The sequence below is a fragment of the Canis lupus genome, chromosome 24 (assembly GCF_048164855.1).
Source record: "Canis lupus baileyi chromosome 24, mCanLup2.hap1, whole genome shotgun sequence".
NCBI classification, from domain to species: domain Eukaryota; kingdom Metazoa; phylum Chordata; class Mammalia; order Carnivora; family Canidae; genus Canis; species Canis lupus.
Window position 1 is genome coordinate 33,001,183 of NC_132861.1, and position 23,175 is coordinate 33,024,357.

Sequence of the window (23,175 nt, forward strand, 5' to 3'; positions counted from 1 at the left end):
ACTAAAGAAGCACATAGAAAAGTCACAAAAATTAAAAAGTTAATCATGTATACTTATTAAAAATCTGTTAAAGATTATAAAACAACCTTAAGGAGTGAAGATTTTACTTCCTAAATTCATCTTTTTCACAGCACTAGGAGGGCAATCTATTTTAAAAGGCAAATCACTAGCAAAAATAAACCTTTAAGTATACTATGATATCAGTCTGAGCTAAATTTGAAATACAAGCACAAATCTAATCTGACAATTAGGGGTGGCTAACTAGTAGTACACCATGATGCTAGCTGCTCTTTAAACAGTATAAAGTTCCCCAGGAGGTGTTTATTCATTTATTGAACAAATGTTAAATGATGTGAGAACAGCAACAGTGAATCTATTCAGTCTGTCTATTCTTTACAGCTGAGTAAAAGAATTAAGATACTACCTACCTGTTCTCCCTTCCCTTAAAAAAGGCTATTAACTGCCTTTTCCCTCAAAGCGTAGAATGTAGTAGAGCAACAGAGCAGCAGTAGCAACATGGCCATCACCAGAGTTAGAAAAGTAAAATCAGGGCAGCCCAGGTGGCTCAGCGGTTTAGTGCCACCTTCAGCCCAGGGTGTGATCCTGGAGACCCGGGATCGAGTCCCACATCGGGCTCCCTGCATGGAGCCTGCTTCTCCCTCTGCCTGTGTCTCTGCCCCCCCCCCCCCCCCCGCCGTCTCTCTCTCATGAATAAATAAAATCTTAAAAAAAAAGAAAAGTAAAAGCACAGGCTCCGCCTCAGATCTACAAGCAGAATCATAATCTGCATTTTACAAGATTTCAGGGAAATCCATAAGCACTTAAAGCTTGGGAAGTACTGATATCCAGCTGATAGAATTCCTTTGACAAAACACAGCGCACTTCTGAGTAAGGAATCAAAGAGATAGAAGGGTGTTCACTGGTACAATAAAATGTGCTTTCTCTTCAGATTCCTGTAAAATATTTTTAGGGGCTCTACATATATTCATCAGCCTACTCAAGGTCTGGTAAAGGATTCAGATCATCACAGAAACAGAACACTCACTGCCTTAGAGGGGAAGAAGTACAGGACTTCTTAAAGAGCCTCTGCAGTTAAGAGTCTATACTTCTAATGGGATTTTTCTGAGATCACACTTTCAGGTGCCCCCAAACTCCACTCCTATCAGCTAGGGAAAATGGAACTAGTAGTATTAAGGATGTTATGGTTCTAGTGTATTTTGAAAGCCCCACGCTGATGCAGAGTATCCAATCACAGGAAAGAACAAAACAATGGAGAGACCTGAGAATAGGAAAATGAAACAAAAGAATTAAAGAACAAGCTTGAACTTTTTTTTTCCCTAAGATTTTATTTATCTATTCACAAGAGACAGAGAGAGAGAGAGGCGCGCAGAGACCTAGGCAAAGGGAGAAGCAGACTCTGTGCAGAGAGCCAGATGTGGGACTTGATCCCTGAGTCAAAGGCAAATGTTCAACCACTGAGCCACCTAGGCTTGAACTTTTATTGTAAATTAAACTAGTAAATCAAAGTGCCAGACCCCAGCCTAACCCAAATTCTGATGAACCAAATCTTCCTACTTCTGTCTTTGGATTCCCCAAATTCCTAACTCAACAAAGCTAAAGCTGCATTCATGAATGCAACATATATTTATTCAAAGTGCCTATCACCTGCCCCAAATCTCAAAAACTAGTTGATCTTGATTTGTGGACTCGAATAGGCATTCACTCTGTTAATTGTTAATCTGTTGATCATGCATTAAATAACTAAGTAACTGCACCAACTAAATTTTCTGAGCACTAAGTATATGCCAAAACTGAGTACTCAAGTACTTCAATTATTTGAATAACAATGTAAGTACTATTAATTATGCCCATTTGCAGATAAGAAAACTAATAGTTCTCAAACTTTTTTTTCTTAAGATTTTATTTATTTAAAAAAAAGATTTTATTTATTCATAGAGAGAGAGGGGCAGAGACACAGGCAGAGGGAGAAGCAGACTCTATACAGGAAGCCTGACATGGGACTCAATCCAGGGTCTCCAGGATCGCACCCCAGGCTACAGGTGGCGCTAAACCGCTGCGCCACCGGGGCTACCCCAGATGTTTTTTTCTTACCCTCTGCCTTCTACTGCCTGCCAAAAATGGACAAAATCACTTCATTTAGAAAGACTTTCCCATCTACTCTAGACCCAAATTATGTTTCTGAGCTTCCATACAACTTTGCTCAGTTATGGTGATGAGAGGGGGTAGGGGTTTAGCTATTACAAATGAATAAGAAAAGCACCCACAAAGAATAACAAAGGACATGAACAGATTCTATATACTTAAACATGTTCAAACAAGTGAAAAAAAATTGTACTGAATGGTAATATTGTGCTAGACATTGTCAACAGATCAGGAAATGGGTAACTCCTATTCACTGCTAACATGAAAATCAACACCAACTTTCTAAGGCAATTTAGTAATACATTCTTTAAGCCACAAAAAAGGTCACATTTCTGACCAGCAACTCCACTTCTAGAAATATACCCTAAAGTAGTAAGATTCTCACAAGGATGTTCATCATAAATTTACAGTATCAAAAGCTATTGCCCAAATCAAGTAGAAGAGCCATTTATCTTCTTAGATGTTAATTCGGGGAAAAAGCATTATAAAAAACTACACATGTAACGCTAATTTTTAAAATACATATTCACAGCAGAAAAAGAACAGATCTATGTCGAAATGTTAATAGATCTTATCTAAAAATGCTGAGATTATATATGATTACTTACGGTAATCCTCCTTTGTTTCTGGATCTTTTTAAAAAAAAAAACAAAAACAAAAACATTTTATTCATGAGATACACAGAAGAGAGAGAGGCAGAGGCAGAGGCAAAGGGAGAAGCAGACTCTCCATGCAGGGAGCCCGATGCGGGACTCAATCTCGGGTCTCCAGGATCATGCCCTGGGCTGAAGGCAGACACTTAACCACTGAGCCACCCAGGCATCCCACTTATGGTAGTTCTCAAGTCAGAAGAACCAAGGCTCAACCTCTGGCTCCCCCACTTACCACTGTGTGACCCTGATCAAGTTACTTTATCTAATTCTTGATTTCCTCATCTACAAAATGAAAATAATAAATAATACCTATCCTCAGAGGCTGGCTGTGAAGATTAAATGGTAACGCACACAAAACACTGGTTTGGCAGTTACCTAAGTTTCTTGAGTACTTTTTTTTAAAGATTTATTAATTTTAGAGAGAGGATGTGTGCACAAACACAGGGGTGATGGGCAGAGGGACAGGATGAAGGAGTAAGAGGAGTAAGAGTCTTACAGCAGACTCGGAGCTGAACCCGATATAGGGGTTGATCCCACAATCCCAAGATCACAACCTGAGCCAAAATCAAGAGTCCAACACTTAACTGACTTCACCACCCAGGCGCACAGCACTTACTTTTAAAATATGTTTATGTTTATATGGAGTTATTTTTCCTTAAATAATAAAAATCCTTAATATTAAAGAAATACCACAGAAGAATTTGATGAAACTGTATTAACAGCAACCTGAGCAGTGCAAAAATCATGACATAACAAAATTTCCAAGCAATCTGGTTCAGAATTAGAGATGGTGGACATCTGAACAAAAGGAGCTAAGTATTTACTGAGTAGTAAAAAAGACACAGTAGGTCTTTAGGATCTAGCCTACTTTATAATATGTAATTTAGTTATAAATCATCACCTGAAAAAAAAAAGACCTAGTCACTTCAAACATCACATCAAGCACAATAAGATTCAAATGGAGAAAATGCAAGGTCTACTTTAATGAGGGAGTAAGAGACAGACTTCAGGTATCAATGGACCCAAATTATTATTTTTAAAGATCTGGATACCTTAGACATTATTACTTCATTATTACACATTATTTCATAAATTTTACTTAGCTGTAGAGTCTACTAATTGTACATCTAGATGCACATCCCAAACACATACAACTTTCTCAGCAACTCTTCCAGACTACAGCTATAGAAATCACAGGACAGGGAACACCTGGATGGCTCAGTGGTTAAGCATCTGCCTTCAGCTCAGGGTGTGATCCTGAAGTTCCAGGATCAAGTCCCACATTGGGCTCCCTGCATGGAGCCTTGCTTCTCCCTCTGCCTATGTCTCTGCCTCTCTCTTTCTGTGTCTTTCATGAATAAATAAAAATATCTTAAAAAAAAAAAAAAAAGCTGAGAATCTTATTAAAAAAAAATCACAGGACAGTTAAAAGAAAATGGTAGCTACTTAGGCAATTCATTAGATCCTCTCTAAGATAAGTCCTATACATACTTTGCCTATCATGGATCTCTGGAATGTATTTCCCCACTTTCAAATAAAATGCTAAACATGCTCTGTTAAATTAAAAACAATGCAACTATGAAACACTTCTGAAACCGTATGTAAGAAATTTGTGACAGTTATCTCTAGGGACATAGAACCTGGGAGAATGGGGTTAAGAGGGAGACATACTTTCACTCTATACCTCTTGCACTATTTGGATTGACAATCTGTAAGTGTAAGTAATCTAAAAAGTTTATTTACTATTATTCGTTTGTCAAATTCAGTGTACAATTCAGTATTTAACTACATTCACAGAATTGTGCAACCATCACTAATTCCAGAACATTTTCATCACATAGTTAGAGAAATGCTGTACCCACTGGCAGTCATACCCACCCTCCACTGGCCCTACCAACCACTGATCTATTTTGTCTTGATAGATTTGTCTCTTCTGGATATTTCACATAAACAGAATCATATAATATGTGGTCTTCTGTGACCAACTTCTTCAACTCAGCATACTGCTTTCCAAGTTCATCCATGTTGCAGCATGTAACAGCACTTCACTGCTTTCTATGGCTGCATAATATTCCATTGTGCAGATACACCACCACCTTTTCTTTATTCGTCATCAATTAACAGACATTTGGTCTATTTCCACTTTTTGGCTATTATAAGTAATGTCGCTACAAACATTCATGTAAAAGTTCTCTGAAGTATACACTGAAGAAGAGAATTGCTGGATTATATGGTTAAATCTATATTTAACTTTTTAAGGAACTGCCAAACTGATCAAAACACATAGGATAGAGGGAAGAGAGAAAAAGGCTTACAGGCTACCACATTTATCTGGAAAGATCTCCAATAATTTCATTAATAAATTCAACTCACACCATTTAAAACCACAGAAAGACAGAGTCGTGTCTTAGAAAAACTTGAGATACGTGTGATTCTTTCACATTTAACTCCATGAACAACCAAGTATTTATACTATAGCACCATCTCAATATCAAAAAGCATGTCAACTTGGAAGAAAGAAAACAATTTATTACTCACATTCTAACATCACTTGTAAATTTTTTACATAGGATTAGCCAAGACTCTCCCAGTAATGAGGACAGGTTAATACCAGAAGTCAGAAGGTGTGATGGAAAAGGCTTACCGTAATAAAATTGACCCTCATAATATACCTAAAGTGAAGGATATATAAAGCTACGGCCTCACATTCTCCACAGCACTGGGTACTCAACATATTCTTGCTGACTTGTGGATAAGTTAAGTAAGGTGTCACCTTAGTTCTCTGCTCTTTCCCTATGAAAACCAGAGATTTGGGTTTTTAGTCAAATAGTATTTTTAAAAACTGAACCACAGAAAAGCAACGTGGAAGCCTAAAAAGCAGACAGAATAACTCACAATCTTAGGTTAACATTGCACAACTTTGAGCTTCACTGTCCTGTCCTTGGGTACAAAATGACAATAATGTCAAAAAAGACAACCTTGATCATTCCTTATCTACAATTTCATTACAAAGAAAAACAATAGTTACCAAATATTCTTATCACGATGAAGATTTTGCTTAATTAAAACATGAAATAACATACTGGTTGTCTTCACTGTTAATATAAAGAGGCTTACAATAATGAAATGTGATTTACAAAATCCATGGGATTTTCTATTTTTAAACTAGAAATTACAAAACAAATGAGGTAGAACTTTGGTCAAAAACTTAGACTCTGTTTAACCCTATCCTGAAATAGCCTACAAAATAAAGTAATCCAGTTCTAGTTTGAAAACTGCTAATCTGGGATAAACAGATATGTAGCACAGCAGTACCAATCTGTATTATCATCTTCTATTCTGGTATTTTCATGTTCTATCCAGGGCTCTGTCCACCTCCAGTCATTTAAAGGAAGCACTTCTGCTGTTCCTTCCCACAGAAACCCCAGTTATATATAAAAAAGAGTTGAAGCAACCTAAATGTCTATCAACGCATGAATGGATAAACAAAATGTGGTATGTACATACAACATAGTATCATCCAGCCTTAAAAAGGAAGAAAAACTTATCAAATGCTACAACATGGATGAACCTCAGGACATGAATAAGCCACCCACAAAAAGACAAATACTGTATGATTCCATTTGTAGGAGGTATCTAAAGTAGTCAAATTCATAGAAACAGAAAGCAAAATGGTGGATACCAGGGGCGGAGGAGAGAATGGGGAACTGCTAAACAGGTCCAGTTTCACTTTTGCAATATGAAAAGTCTAGAGATAGCCTCACAACAATGTAAATACAGTTAACGCTCGAGTGTATACTTAAAAATGGTTAATATGGTAAACTTTGTTATGGGTTTTTAACAATTAAAAATGCTTTAAAATAATTTTTTTTATTTTATAAGCTAAGAAGCATTTTGCTTGAAGAATTGGTTCTGCCACTAAAAAAGAATCATTTCTCCTTTTATGTCAAGGGGGAAAAAAGACTAGGAGCAATCCCTTTCTCAACTACCAGGTCCCATAACCATTTTTGCATGCTGCATCCCTAAAGAATTTGACAAGAATTATTTACTGCCTACAACCTTCCCAATCTATATGCCAACAAGAATGTATTCAAGATTCCTCTTATGCTACCTTAAAAACACATCTATTGCAGACCCATAGGACTCTTGTGGTAAGCTGGAAAAAATAAAGACAGGTAACACCAAGAAGGTTCTATCTCCACTTTCACACAAAAGAGACTTGACACCCTACCTACAATGCCAGGTTCTAAAAGTTAACATTTTCCCAGATCTTTAGAAAACTTAGAAAATTTTCTCATCAATCTCTTTTATCTATACTTTGGTTTCTCTCTTATTATGGGCTACCGAAGAAGTTTAGATTTCTTCTGAATTAAGTATAAAACAAAAAACTGATTCAAAACCCAATATATTCCTCTAATGATTTTACCTGTGGTTAAAGAGACAGAAATTTTTAATTAAAAAAAAAAAAAGATGAGAATATACTAAAGCTGTCAAGTCCAGTATCTTAGAAAAGATTCATCCTTCTAATATCATAGCAGGAACACTAAGTACTAAGAGGACTCCTAAGAAAAAAAATACAGTCCAAAAGCTATTATTTCCATATAAAATATCCTCAACTCTTCCAAATTTCAGCAGGCATATAACCACAGGCAAAACTTTAGGTTAAAGCAGAGGTTTTTAAATAGGGTCACTGGTCTATGAACCTCCTTGAACTGGATAAAAGAAATAATTCAAAGATTCCAGAAGAGAAAATCCCAACTGATATTGAAACATTCAAAAAGGAAATCAACGAAAAGAAACAAAAAATTACAAAAGCATAACCTCTTTTGTATAGCGACTTATAGAAAAGCATTCCATCATGATTTGCCAAGGATTCCACATATGACTCAGGCAAAGACCTGGGTGACATTTTAATTAACGACGAAGATTAACTAAATACGTTAAAAATAATTAGTTGTTTCTTTTTTAACAAACCTAACATTTAAACGCATATGGGAAACTGGTGTAGCTAGTTTTAAAAGGCATACATACAGTACTTTGACAAGTGTTCTCTAAAGGGTAGAAAAAGAGCCAAAAAAAATACTGAAAATATTAAGCAATAAAAGGCTGATACTGCATTCTTAGAATGGGAAATTCAGCAACTATTTTAAGAATTATGCTGTATTTATTTATTTATTTATTTATTTATTTATTTATTTATTTATGATGGGGGGGGGGAGCAGAGTGCACAGGAGGAGGGAGAAGCAGGCTCTATGCCGGGAGCACGACATGGGACTCGATCCCGGGACTCCAGGATCGCGCCCTGGGCCAAAGGCAGGCGCTAAACCGCTGAGCCACCCAGGGATCCCCTATGCTGTACTTTAAAGTAAAATTTAGGGGTGACTGGCTGGCTCAGTCAGAAGAGCACACGACTCCTGATCTCAGAGCTGTGAGTTTGAGCCCCACAGAGTGTAGAGATTACTAAAAAATAAACAAACTTTAAAAAAAGTAAAATTTAAAGAAAACAGTCCTCTTTCCCTTTCCTCCCTATAGTAATTAATAGAGTTGGGAAATAGAAAATTACAGTGCCAATTTTATGCCTTTCTTACAAGAAAAAAAAGAAAAACACACACATCAAAGTGCTACATGTTGGGCTCAAAATAAAACACAATTCCAAGGTCACCAACTCATTTCAAAGAACCAGGCAGCAACCAGAAATGGCAGCACACCAGGCTCTAAGGAACTCAGTAATCCTACAGTAAGTGTTAATGTTAACTGGACTGAGCAGATAGTGGGAAATGCCCTAAAAAAAAAAAAAAAACACCTTTTAGATCCAAAGTATTTTGACAAATATAGTATGTAATCTCTGCAAGGGAGGTTAAGTTTAAAAATAGGTATTTTAAAATCCTAAAAGTATCCTTCCTTCACCAAAATCACCAGATGAAAGAGCTTAAGGTACATCTAATTTGGTATCTAAAGTGAGGGAATAGGCTGAAACAACAATATCGAGTCACAGGAAATATCACTTCAGATATTCATGCACAAAAGCAGCATACTGCTCTGATCACTTATCTTGTGGTCTGTGAGACTTTTTTAAAGCATTAATACAGTGAAACCTTTGACCAGACTAAACCAATGGCTGTCAGCTATTTCTAGAGGGCAGTGATTTCTTTACACTTAAAATCCGAGGACCCCAAAGGCCTTACAAATTTTAAAATACTTATCAATTTAAAAATATTAATGATAAACCCTACACATTAACAAAAAAAGATGAATGACTTTACCCTCAGCAAAAAATTAGCAAGAAGAATGGCACTGTTTTACAATGCTGCAAATCTAATGTGTGGCTTAAATGAAAGACACCTAGATTTTGACTACTACACTCAACACACTCCACTGCATTGCATTGGTTAAATATACAAAGAAAATCCACCCTCATTCAGGTATGTGATTGAAAAGGTAGGAGTATTTTAATAGGCTTTTTAGGCAGTATGGATATTCCTTTGATACTATACCCAAACTGGACAAGTGGTAGTTTCTTAAAAGTTTGTGGAATCTGAAACCATTGTCTGTTACATTAATATCCATTGCTGTACCTTGCACTTTTACTTATGCATTTTTTTTTTACCATCACAGGCATTGGATAGTTGTGAAACACCGATTCAGAGTCATCCAGATATTCAGAGCTTCCAAACGTTGATACATTTCATTACATTTCATCAAAAATTACAGTCATTAATACTACTGATCTCATCTGAAAAATTTTAAGTATTGGGAAGTTATCCAACTCAAGATGATCAAAACATGTTTTCCAAAATTCTCACTTTTGCTTGAAAGCTCAAATTCCATCATGGGCAACAAAGACTGTGTCCATTGAGGCAACAAATTCACTGTTCATTTGAGAAGATGTCTGCTAAATATCCAAATCTGAATAACCATCCCTTGTCAGTAGTTCTAACAAAAATAATGTTCCATGAAAGGAGCAGATAGCTAGTTCAGCTTAATACCCAAATAAGCACACGAATGCTTTTCCTCCAAACAAAACGTATTCTGATCTGTAGCAGAGTGCTTTGGTGTACCTCATTTTGTCACACAGAATGTTTAACACACATGTAACTCAAAGAGTCAAGATTTAATAAAATTAGTTTTTACTGCTTCACCAAAAACATTCATATGTAAAACTGGCATTTTTAAACTGCTGGTACATGGTATAGATTACCATGACTACTGGGACCATTTGGTGCCAAAGACTTGATTCACACTAAGACACCAGCAGCTTTACCCACATTGCTTTTGTACCAGTGCTGCAAATATCAACATTGTCAAAAAGGCAAATATCATATTAATATACAAATAGTTTTGACTTCATACACCTTTTGAATGAGTTGAGGAGTCACCAGACCACACTCTAAAATAGCTATTTCGACAATAGTTATGGACTCTCGCTGACTTATGTACAAGTATACACAATACAACTTTACATACAACCTCAGAAGGTTTATAAAGCCTGTACAGCCCAATTACAGCACATCCTATCTTAAAATATCTGTTAGAAAAATCCAGAAAATCTCCAAATTGAATTACTTCAAAACAACCGCAATCCACTGGGCATTATAAGTAACTCTGTTATTAACAAGTCACATTCCAACAACCTCAAACACCTTCACATTAACCAAAAAAAGTAGCAAGTTTTGAAATAAGTAAAATTACATTAGGGAGATTAAAAGGAAAATTAAATTTGAAGTATGAATCCTAGGTTCCAACACCTGCTCAAAGACACACAGTTAATAAATTAAACTTCCAAGTTTGTAATATGGAAAAACAGCATCTACTTATTTCACAGAGATTTTGTGAAGTTTAATGAAACATATAAAAAGCACCTAACGTATAAAAAGTACCTGGCACATAGTTAAACACTCAATAAACTCTGGCTGCTATGACTACTTAAGATGACCAGGCCATCTCTTCCTCATACTGACTATACAGTGGTAATAATCAGATTCAATTATTTACTTTTAAAAAAAGTAATAATTTAGAAATTACCAAGACTTTCTCTTTACTTCTACTAAGAAAGCAACTTGTGGATCCTTGATTGCTCAATTATAATTTCCATTATCACTTCAGGGGAAAAGAGATCATAGTTGAGGAGATTAGCTAAAATATCTATGTCCAACTATTCAATTTTCCCATTTAATGACATAAGAAACTTAAAAATATAGCTTAGTTTTCTTTCTGCAATTCAACTAAACCAGGCATATACCGATGCAATATCTTAAAAGAAAAAAGGATACTGCCTAATACTAGAGAGTCATTCACATTATTTAATGGGCAACTTTACACTAAGTGATTGTATCGCATGAGTATGAGACTTCTATCAGTAATACCAGTGTTAAGAGCAAGGAGGAGTGTCACGTGTGATACAAGAATGTTAAATGAGGCCTCTACCATGGGTCATTAGGTTTTGTTGTATTTTGAAATCTGCAAAAAACAGGGTTCTACAATTTTTTCCTACTGATTGGCCTTAGTGCCTAAATCTAATATGCATACCACTCTAAGAAACACAGAACACAGATGATATTAAATTCTTTTTATATTGTAGCATTAGACATTTAAAACCATTAAATTTAATGTGATATCCCAAAAACTGTTTTTCACAATTTTATTTATTAGGTCTTTATTTGGGGACTACTTACACTCTACTACTGAACTCCCCCACCCCAAGAAAATCAGTCCATTGGTCTAAATCCTACCAAAAATAAACAAGATCAAAGCATTGAAAGATGCAATACATATGGATCCAAGTTTCATAAAAACAAGGTTTTATGTAATAAAACCATATCCTAAAATAACTTCCTATAAAAAAATTAAGGTTAAATAATGGAGATAAGGAATACATACTTGCATTAAAATATTATAAACTTAAAATTAATACTTAATACTCAACAATATTGAAAATTTACATTAATTAACCATCTTGAATGATAACAATTGTTCCATATGTTTACAAAAATTACACACTTCAGATTATCCACATGTATTTGAATTTTTAATATTTCCACAACTAAAACTTAAGCAAACAATAGATTACTAAGTATTGGTGCTGCAAAAAAAAAAAAATTAGGAAAAATTATTTTTGTTTCACTTTAAACACTTTAAACTGATGACCTTTGTTTTCTAGTTTGTTGAATCCTGATTATAAAAACAAAATCAGTAATGTTTCTACTGCTAAATACAAAGGGCTGGAAAGGGATCAAGTGATGTATAAAAGGGGCAGCAACGGCCATGGGTTGATGATGCTGGGTGATGGAGGTTCAATGCACTATTCCACACATTTTCTGTAATGTTCAAAATCTCCCATAACAGTGTTTTTTAAAAAACGCAAATATAGGGCAGTCCAGGTGGCTCAGTGGTTTACCGCCGCCTTCAGCCCAGGGCCTGATCCTGGAGACCAAGGACCGAGTCCTACATTGGGCTCCATGCATGGAGCCTGCTTCTCCCTCTGCCTGTGTCTCTGCCTCTCTCTCTCTCTCTCTCTCTCTCTCTGTCTCTCATGAATAAATAAGTAAAATCTTAAAAAAAACAAAAACACAAATATAAAAAATAAAAATACTAAATGCAAATACAAAAAAAACTAGGCAAATTAAAAATGGGCAATTATTAGCTTTAGGACAAATGAACTGGTACACGAGGAACAATGTAGAGTAGTCTTGGTTCAGCAGTGAACATGTGCATGCTCCTAACAATGTAAGCACCAACTTCTAATTTAACCATACTATATGTTAAAACATTGGGGCATGGGGTTGATAAGGGGAACAGCTTAAGCTTCATCTACTAGAGAGGAAAGTCACCTGGTTATGTCTAAAATGGATGAGAAATATTAGTATCATTTCACTCACAAAAAAATAAGCACCAGGGAATACAGTTGAAAGAGTCCAATATAATCGTCTTTAGAAGGATGAGGGAGGATTAGGGAGTAGATGAAGGTAGGGATTGCCAGTTTTCACTCTAAACCCTTTTTTAATACAGTATTGATTTAAACACACGCACACTCTTTTGGGGTGAAATCTAACAAATACAGAAAATCAAAAATCAAAAGAAAAATGTCCAGGGGGTGCCTGCGTGGCTCAGTTGTTGAACATCTGCCTTTGGCTCTGGTCGTGATCCCAGGGTCCTGTGATCAAGTCCTGCATCAGGCTTCCCACAGCAAGCATGCTTATCCCTATGTCTCTGCCTCTCTCTGTCTCTCATGAATAAATTAAATATTAAAAAGAAAAAAAAAAAGAAAAGAAAAGAAAAATGTCCAGGATAATCAGTTAATCAGTACAACTGTCACCCAGTCAGGATACCATCTCCATGAGGCTCCCAGACTCCCTTCCAAGAACTCCCTTCCATCACTTAAAGGTAACCACCATATACTGGCTTTTATAGCAATTATTTTGTAGCTTTTCTTCAGAGTTTTACCTACCAGTTTAGTATGTGTCTCTAAGGCTATGGTTTAGTTTTGAATGTTTTCTGAACTATGTGTCATTGGAATTAAAGAATATGTGTAAAATATACATACCATCCCCACTTTGAGAAGAAATCCTTAGTAGCCTTTAAAAACAATTGCCCAGTTTTCTCCTTCTCCAACTCTTATTTGCCATAAGTGTTCAAAAAAATAACAGCTAAATCCTTATAACACCCTTACTATGTGTCAGGCTTCTGCTTTATGCATATTAACTCATTTAAAAATCACAAAAACAACACCATAAGATTTTATTGTGATCTTAATTTTAGAGAGGAAAATGGCACAAAGGTGAGTTAATTTGCCCAAGATTACAAAGCTAGCAGAGGGCTGAGTAGGATTCAAACTATGTGGCCTAGCACCAGTGTCTGTAACTACGCACTGTCTCATGAGAGCAAGTAGTCAATAAAGGAAAATTTTCAATTACAGAATATGATAAAATCTTATTACCACTACCACAAAGATTAAAAGGAAAACTGCAGGACATGAGACTGAGGGATAGAGATTTTAGTACCTCCCCTTCTAGACAAGTGACTATACCAAAGATAAACCACTTCAAGTGCCTAAAGAGATGTGTGCATAGAATAAGTATCCCAGTAAGAGCCTACATTGGCCAAAGGTCAGAGTATTTGGTAAAACATCAAAATTCTTAATTCTGCAATATACTTAATGACAAATTGAGCCTTAATTAAGTCCAGTAAAGACTTCTTTCTAAATTCAGTCCCCCAAAGAGCCCTTTATCTCCCACACAATTTAACTTTTTTTTTCACACAATTTAACTTACCAGTAGTAATAACATTGGACTGTTTCTTTCCTAAAACAACTTTGAGAATTAACAAGATTAGAGTAAAAGAACAACAACAGAAACCACTCGTTTGTCACCAAGATAAAAACTTCTTTCCATTACACAGCTGTATAACATCAATCCGGTTATAAAGCCTGCCAAGTGGATACATCCATGATTTTCAGAAGCATATCACAATCCTCGTTTCAACGTATCTCTTTCCCCCTTCAAAGCCTCATAATATTAACACATTCCTTCATTCAACAAATACTCAACACCTACTAAGCACCAGGCATTGTTCTAAGCATAGCAGCTTGTATAGGATGTTCTGCATAGAGCACAAAGATGCATTGGTCCTGCACAGTGTAACAGCAAAGGTTTAGGATAAGTAATAAATACAAAGCACTATGAAGAAAGATTTTTTTAAAATACTTCCAAAAAAGGAAGATGAATAGAAGAGTTACAGATGTGACTTGAAGAATTCTGATAAAAGCAATAAACTGTGGGAGGAGTGTATAAGGCATTCCAAGGTGGAAACAGCAAAGACCCAAAAGTAAGACTGTACAGGATTTGAAGAACAGCATCCATTTAGCTGGATCATAAACCCTCTTAGCAGATGAACTTAGAAACAGGGGTCATACTGGTGAAACACCTCATATTCTAGGCTGAAATACTTGAATGTAATTTATAATCCTGGGGAAGCAGTGACCACTGAAGATTTCTGAGGAACATAAAAATGGGATAGCATTTAAGATTAACTTAGAAGCAGAACAGAGGACAAGAAGCAGGAAATCATTTAGGAAGTTACTGCAACCTGGATGAAAAATACTAAGAACCTGAACTAAGGTGACAGTGGGTATGGAAAGAAGACTAAAGCATTACAGAAGTAAAAATGGTATGCTGTGACAGCTACTGCATGTAGGAGGGGAAAGACAATTTGGAGCCTTTGATGGGAAAGAAGCTGCAATGCATCATTAACAGAAAACAGGCAAGCTAAACTGAAGATTTAGCTAGATGTAACCTGTTTAGAGTTTACAGTCTAAAACAAGAGGGGAAACATATTCATCCTATTTAAGAAAAGCAAATCTTCCCTTAGTAACATAATAGACTATGACATGCAAAACTACAGTATGCAAAAAAAAAATTAAAAGTAAAATTTGAAAATTAGGTGTTTAATACTACAGCAGCATAAACAGAAGTACTAGAGTTAAGTCATGTTTTTACTAAAATATACATACCAAACCTCAGCATGTTAAGACACTAGGAATGCACTCACTATATGTTAAAGTGTTATTTAACAACCTCAAAAAAAAAAAAAGAGTATTTCATCAATCAGGAGCAAAATGTAGCTACTAAGTATCAGCAGAAGAAAACTACAACTGATTCCATCATACATATCACAAACTATCATTTGATTCAGTTAGGTAAGTTTAGAACCACCAATTTCTTCTAATTAAATAAAATCTATGTGGTCTCTCTGCCTACTTAGTTTAGCAAGTAAACCATGAGCTCCTTCAGGGCAGGGTTTATGTCCCAGATACTTGGCAGCCCCAGTGCTCAATATTTAGGAAGCTCAACAGATCTTTGATATAAAAAATAAATGGAAATTAACCCAGGAATAGTTTCCAAGTATATAGCATTCTCATAACGAGTATTATACAACAGCACAGAATAAATGATACAATATCTGAGTGCCTAATATTCAACAGGTAATGGAATTATAAAATGAGTAACACGAGTCCTCTTTTGAACTTAAAGGATTTCTCTCAACAAGTCAACCACCACAAGCTTCACCAGAAAACCTTGATTTGCACTATTTGTGTGACCATAAGTGAGTCTCTTAACTAAGGCTTCTGATTTCTCATCTGAAAAAGATGAGGATTCAATAGAAAAGAAATGTGATACTGCTCTGTAAAGTATCACAAGTACAATGTATGCCAACTGGCTCCAAAAAGGACACATCAAGCTGATCAGACACTTCACTGAGAATGACAGAGACACAGGCAAATCCAAGCATCTGACTGGCTCAACACAAGCCATCATCCTACCATCACCTGAGGAAATCCTCAAAACAAACAGTACTGCAGACAGTAGGTCAGAAATAGGATCTTAAAAGGAGGACAATACAACCTAAAGAGAGAAGATTTGTAAACTTTCACTAGACAAATTTTTTTAAACTAAAAGGACATTTTAATTCATTTTAGTTTTGTTGGGAAATTCCTACTGTAATTCAAGACAGAATGCCATTAAAATCCAAACTTTATAAATATTTCTGAACAATGAAATGACACAACTACTTTATGGGAAATAATGCCTCCACCACCTTAAGACCATCTCAAATTAAGTGCAAAACTGTAACATTTCAAAACTTTTTAAGTTTTTGAAATACACTAATAAAACAAATTTGGCAAAGAATTAAGACTTAAGTACTTCAACTGATCAAACCCAGCTTCTAACTGCACAAGAATAAGCTCCCCAGAAGCCATGCTATATGTCTACAGCACTGTTGCTTCCTCATCCATCTAAATTAATCCTTACAAGACAATAAAATGTATCATTTGAGCCAGCATTTCTTCACAGAATGTCAACACCACACTTTGAAAGTATGCCAGTTAAACACTAAAAATCTTACCCAAAAATGAATGACAGTCATTCAAAAATGTTTCTGAGCTAAACGTTGATGACGCCTATTTTAACACGATTATCTAAAACTGACGTACGAACATGAAAATGCATCACCACTTATTTGTACAGGAAATTTACAGTCAAGAAACCTTTACCATATGAACCTTAGATTTTTCTTGTGACAAGTTTTATATACATCATCATCTAATGCTCCTTTCACTTAATAGAGATAAAAAATGATACAAGGTATTAATAATAAGGGTATTATTAATACAAGGTATTAAAAATAGAAGACTGAATGTCTTCCAGAAAGGTGACTTTTAAAACTGTTCCTCCATTGGTCAGACAATAAACGCAGTATATTCTTAAACTAGCTACAAGGAAATCCTTCAATAATCAAGATTCTGAAGATTCCATACTCAAATTTTGCATTATTCAATGCTTTCTTACCTTCCGCTACATCATCATCTACTGCTCCTTTCACCTGAGAAAAACACCACTGAATATCATTCCCTCCTCCAGCTCCTGGAAAAAGAAAACATACCAATTAAAACTGAGTTCTGTTCATGTTTACTCTCGTAAACACAGAGATGGTATCCATGGTTGGCATGATACTAATAGCCTACTACTGCCCACACATACAACCACAACCAGCCCAGAGCACTAATTTGGAAGAAGGTTAGTCTCCAATAGTTGGTACTGCATTAAAAAAAAGGGGGGGGGGGAGAGAGAGATTCCAGGTATGAAATATTTAAAGGCCATGTGCTACCATTAACATTGTGCATGTGTTCAAAACTTCCATTTGCCCTTCCCTCAAATACAGCAAAAGCCTGACAGTCACTCAAGACCTACCAGAGAAAAGTAAATACCAAAAGTTAAGACAGTTTTCCTTTAAGTTTACAAAAACCTGCAGAAGGGTTAATAAGGTTAAACTACCATAAAACATGGAACGAAGAGAAAACTTCAGGAACATTACTGCCTGGGTGAGGAGTAATGATTCATATGAACCCAATCGCCAAAGCGCACACACAGCAAACACAACAACACTCACCACCCATTTCTTTGCATTTCATTACCAGCAAATCACTGGCTCCAGACAGGAAAAGAAAACGAGAAAAAAAAAAAAAAAAACAATGCGGGTGTAGAGACTGTCAGAGGAAGCTTGCTCTGCCTCCCTTCACCTTATCCCTCAGAATCCAAAGGACCTTGCAAACAATTTCACTAGTTGGTCATCATCTTGTGCAAAAACAATTTTAATTTCATTTAATCATTCAACAAGGCCAAAGAGCCAACTTATTTACAGCAAGACGTTAAGTCCAACCCAACACACCTCAACTTTTTCTTAAAGGTCTTATCATTTAAAGGTTCTTATCTTGGGAGAAGCATGAAAAATTGATTTACTCCCTGAATGTTTCTATTTCGCTCCCAAGCACTGGGGAGGGAGGAAATGTCCTGGTTCTATGGGGGGGGGGGGGGGGGAGGGAACGACTGAATCAAGCTCTAGAATTGGTTCTCCTAAAAGAACGAAGACGTTCAGCGACATCAAAACGTATTTAAAAAAAAAAAAAAATCATCCTCAAAGCAATCACCTTTCTCTCCCTTCACCTTCCTTCCTTGCTAAATATTCCAAGCTGGTTTTTCTGTATGCATCCTTTCCCACCCACCCCCCCCAACCCCCGCCCCGCACCGCACCAGGCTTTTACCTACATCTCTCTCTCCTCTTGGCTATTTATAACACTGAACTCCACAACTATTTTAACTAACTCTACGAAACCCTTTTGGGAAAAGGACATCTGCGCAAAAAAAAAAAAAAAAAAAAAACTAACACACGAAAACGCAAAGTTTAAATTACATTTTTCATGCAACTTGGGGGGTATGAGGGGGCCCTGCACTCTTTGGACACGAAGGGTGAGAAACGAAAGGGAACTAGTTCGAGACCAAAAAAAAAAAAAAAAAAATTTAGGTTCATGGTCTCAAAAATAGACGTACCTACCCACAGTTGCAAGGGGGCAGGGGAGGGAAGGGGAGGGGAGGGGGGGAATACACATAGGTCCCCATTGTATTTTAACTTGTAAAGCACTCTTCTCAGGGCAAAAATACATTAATATAAACACCCAGAAGGCTTGCAGCAGGGGAGGAAAAAAATAGGAATTAAATGAAGGAAGGGCGCTTAAAATAAGCCCCGGGGAGCGGCGGGGGCTGGCCGAGGAGGGGGGGCGAGGGGAGCGGGCCCCAGAGCCGGAGGGCCGAGTCGGCGCTCGCCCCCACCCCGCCCCACCCACGCCTTACCCCCGGCTCGCCGGCACACTCCCCACCCCCACCCGTGCCGAGCCTCCAGCCCTCGCTCCGGAGCCCCGTCGCGCTCACTGCGACCCCCGCCCCCCCACAGCCCTCCCCACCCCCACCCCACCCCGCCTGACCGACTCCCGGAGACCCGAGGGGCGCCCCGTGGCTCTACGGGAGGCGCCGGCGGTCGCTAGGGGGTGATGGAGGGAGAAGGAAGGAAGCGGTGCCTTGTCAGTGGACGAGGGTGATTTCTCCTTTACCTGCCATGTTGCGCTGCAAATGGTGACCCTGCCGGGGTCCTCGGGGTCTCCGCTTCCTGAACTCACCCCCCTCACCTGGGGATGGGGGGGTAGAGAGGGCGGATGGCGGCGGATGGCACCTGTGGGGGGAGAGGGCGGGGGTCGGGGGAGAAGGAAGGAGGGGCGGGCAGACGAGCCAGCAGGATGGTGGATTTCACTCTGGGGCTTCCCCGCTCTCGCTCTTTCTCCGGCAGCGGCGGCGGCAGCTACGACAGCGGCGGCGGCGGCAGCGGCAGGGGTAGGCGACTCCACTTTCAAAATGGCGCCGGCTGGCCTGGCCAGTGACGTCACCGGGGGCGGGGCGGCCGGGCCGGAGGGGCGGGGCGGGGCGAGGCGGGGCGGGGCGGGGCGGAGACCCGAGGGGGAGGGGCGGGGCGCGGCCGGCCGGGCTCCAGGCCCCGCCCCTTCCTCCGGGCCCGCGGGGCTTCCACGCCGCGCCCTCTGCCGCGCGGGGTGCTCGGGAGCCTGGCCGCGGCCTCTGCGGACTCCGGGGCGGGCTCCAGCCGCGAGCTCCGGGGGTCCGTGCGACGCTGCGTCCCCGAGCCCACCGCGTTCCTCCTTAAACTGGTGACCCCGTGGCCCGTGCAGCAAAGGACGAAGGGTGCACGCTCGGCGGCTCGGCCCAGGGGGAAAGTTCGCGGCCCCGAGAAGGACGCAGCTGGGCCGGCTCCGTCTGGGCGAATGAAATACTTTCTCCCGGGCCCCGGGAACTGAGGCGACAGCCCTTGGCCACTGAGAGCGGCTCAGTGTTTTCTGGACGGAAAACCGAGTTTGCTAGTAGCGGACCGTGGCCGACCAAGTGGCCCGGGTCCGTCCTGCTGGAAGATGGAAGAGTGGAAGCGGCCGCCCGGCTGCCGAATGCTCCATCCTACCTCGTAGGATGGTTTCAAAGATGAAATGACTTAGAGTCCGTGATAAGAATTTGCTGCTGTTATTATTAGATTTGTGTTGAAAGCAGCTTCAGCCGGAGTGGAGAGGTATAAGGGGGGGAGAACGGGAACCCCAGTCATCGGCCAAGAGGGGATGTGTATGCACGTCATTGAAGGATGCAGCAGGGACACCTGGATGGCTCAGGTCATGAGCCCGGAGTTCTGAGATCGAGCCCCACGTCGGGGTCCCCGCAGGGAGGGAGCCTGCTTCTCCCTCTGCCTGTGTCTCTGCCCCTCTCTCTGTGTATCTCTCATGAATGAATAAATTTAAAAATATATTTTTTAAAAAAAGAAAGATGCATCAATGGGGGATCCCTGGGGGGTTCAGCGGTTTAGCACCTGCCTTCGGTCCGGGGTGTGATCCTGGAGGCCCAGGATCGAGTCCCGCATCGGGCTCCCTGCGTGGAGCCTGCTTCTCCCTCTGCCTGTGTCTCTGCCTCTCTCGCTCTGTGTCTCTCATGAATAAGTAAATAAAATCTTAAAAAAAAAAAAAAAAGAAAGATGCATTAATGAGGCAGTCATTGAATCCTGGACAGTTTACATATCTCTGGATCCCCACAATACTCCTCGCAGACAGATACCCACATTTTGCACATGACAAATACCTGTAAAAAAAAAATCCAGAATTTGATCTTAAGGCTGAAAGGAGTGATCAGGCATTCAGAGAGCAAGGGGAAGTTGACACCTCCTCTCCTTATCTCCACTTTCTATCTTGTTCTTGATTTCTAGAACAGTTCAATTGTAAAACAAGTTTCAAAATGTCTCCACACAGAAATAGCTGTACCATTGGATTATTATTCCTCCATTTCTTCCTTAGTATTCCTCACTTAACCAATGAACAATCCCAAAACTAAAATTCCGCCTTGTATCTGTCATCTTTCAGCTACCTGTACAGAACACTAATGCACCATGTGCTGTATTACTTCTATTTTCATTGGTTTCTCTGCCTATGATTTTACAAACTCGTTTCCTTTTTACTTTTTCCTTTTTTTTACTTTCTGTGCCATTGTTTAATAATTCAATCCAAAAAGTAAATAAATAAAATAATTCAATCCTAGACTCTCTAGTGAATCTTAACCAGAACTGAGAGAGAGAGAGAAAGAGAGAGAGGGAGGGAGCATAGACCGCTAAACTAGAGGACTGGACCCTATACACAAGTCATTTTCCCGTTTTATGCTTCAGTTTTTGCTATGTGTAGGATTTGTATCTTCACACTTCCTGGAGAATGATTTGGTCTACATAAATGATTCGTTCTTCTTAGAAGCCAATAAAGCTTGCCTAGAAACTGGGATAATTATAACAGAAGTTCATATAGCACTATGTGCTGGGTGCTGTTCTAAGAACATCATATGAAATCTTGAGGGTACTACATGCCCATGGGACAAACTGAGAAGGGTCTAATAAACAAGGATCGGTGGCTCTAAGCAGTTATTTCAGCAGGCCACGAGCTGCCTCCCTTTCTTCTGAATGGCTATTAGGAAGAGAGACCAGAATACCTAGTAGCCCAAAGACAAGGGTTACTCTTGCTTGTCTCTCCTTCCTTGTCTTATTTTCTATCTTCTATCTTCGGTACTAAGGCTCTGTCCCTACCATTTCACAGAAATGTTCTTCTGTCAAGGTTATTAATGATCTCCATGTAACCAAATCCAATGGTCAATTCTTTGGTTTTCTCTTTCTCTACTTCCAACAGCATTTGAAACCACTAACCACCCCCATGCTTTTTTGAGCCCCCCTTTTGTTTGTTATATGATGAGTATACCCTCAATCTTTCTACATACCCCTTTCAGTTTCCTTTGCTAGCTCCCCCACCCCAGACCACCCATTAAATATTAGGGCAATATATCTCCCTGGCCTCTGCCCTACATACACTTCTCTACCCCAGGCAACCTCATTTAGTATTTACAGATATAAATATCATGTATATACCAGTCGCTGCCAAATGTAGATCTCCAGCTGTCCTTACCCTGGAACTACAGGCACATACCTCTACCTGCCTGCTTGGCATTTCTACAGATGTCCAATAAGCATGTCAAACAAGCACTGCCAGAACATAAGTCTTGATTCCAGGTCTCCTTCATACCTTGGTTGATGCTGGTTTTTCTCTGGAATGTCACCATCCGCTTAAACCCACCGTTGCGTCAACAGTCTGACATGCCCTTCTCTCTTTCTTTCCTCAGCCAGTAAAAATCTTTCTGGTTCTTTAAAAACCAATTCTGATGTAACTGCCTTCAGAAAGTTTTCTCTGATATTTCTCCTTATTTCCTATCCACCTTAAGCTGGGCTGGGTGCCCTTCTGAAATATTCTCATAAAACCTAATGTACGTCTCCCTTTTACTAGGTCATGTTAAAGGTACCTAAATATGTATCTGTTACTAGACAGAGTTCTTTGAGGTAAAAAGTATGTCTTATTCATCTCCATATCACCAGCCACATGATTTGTTAGATTAACGGATGAATGAATAAAGCTCTCTGGCTTGGGAAGAAAACCAATGAAGTGTTGCCTCCTTAAAGCTTACCCTATCATAAATGTTTTCACTCACCCTTCTTAACCCTGGAAAAAAAGGGGCATTTTACAAATTATCTTGGTCATTCTGATCTACATCTGTTAGGCATAGCTGGTTAAATATGTAAGTTGCTTTAGATAGATTTATCCCAATTACTTCCAACTGCTCCTTTGTCCCTGAGTACATACTATCCAAGAGAATCCCATACACATCATTCCTCATCCACATGATACACACATATTCATGCAGTTTGTCATGTAAGCCCCTCACCAGAACTTCAACACCTGACCATGTGTAAGATGCATAAAATAATAATAGAACTGCAGAACTGAGTTCAGCCTAGGCACACCAAGAGGAAAACTCAAGGTTTTCCTGATGAGACCTGGAGGATCTAAAAGACCTTGGACGTGTTTGGTTCCAATCTAAGCTGAGAGGTACTAAGGGCACCC

At 38.9% G+C, this 23,175-nt stretch overlaps 1 protein-coding gene across 4 annotated transcripts in view; it reads right to left on the reverse strand.

The window, feature by feature from the left end:
* PPP2R2A (protein phosphatase 2 regulatory subunit Balpha) overlaps positions 1-19,589 on the reverse strand; it is an 85,788-nt gene extending 66,199 nt beyond the window's left edge. The window contains exons 1-2 of one of the 4 annotated variants that reach the window (XM_072796212.1): positions 19,255-19,589; positions 17,159-17,233 (exon numbers count right to left, since the gene is read on the reverse strand). In XM_072796212.1, coding sequence (XP_072652313.1) covers positions 17,159-17,233; positions 19,255-19,261 — 82 coding nt within the window. In that variant the 5' untranslated portion in view covers positions 19,262-19,589. The remainder of the gene's footprint in view (positions 1-17,158; positions 17,234-19,254) is intronic. The other 3 variants (XM_072796209.1, XM_072796211.1, XM_072796214.1) reach the window with 3 other exon arrangements.
* Between the last annotated feature and the right edge of the window lie 3,586 nt (positions 19,590-23,175).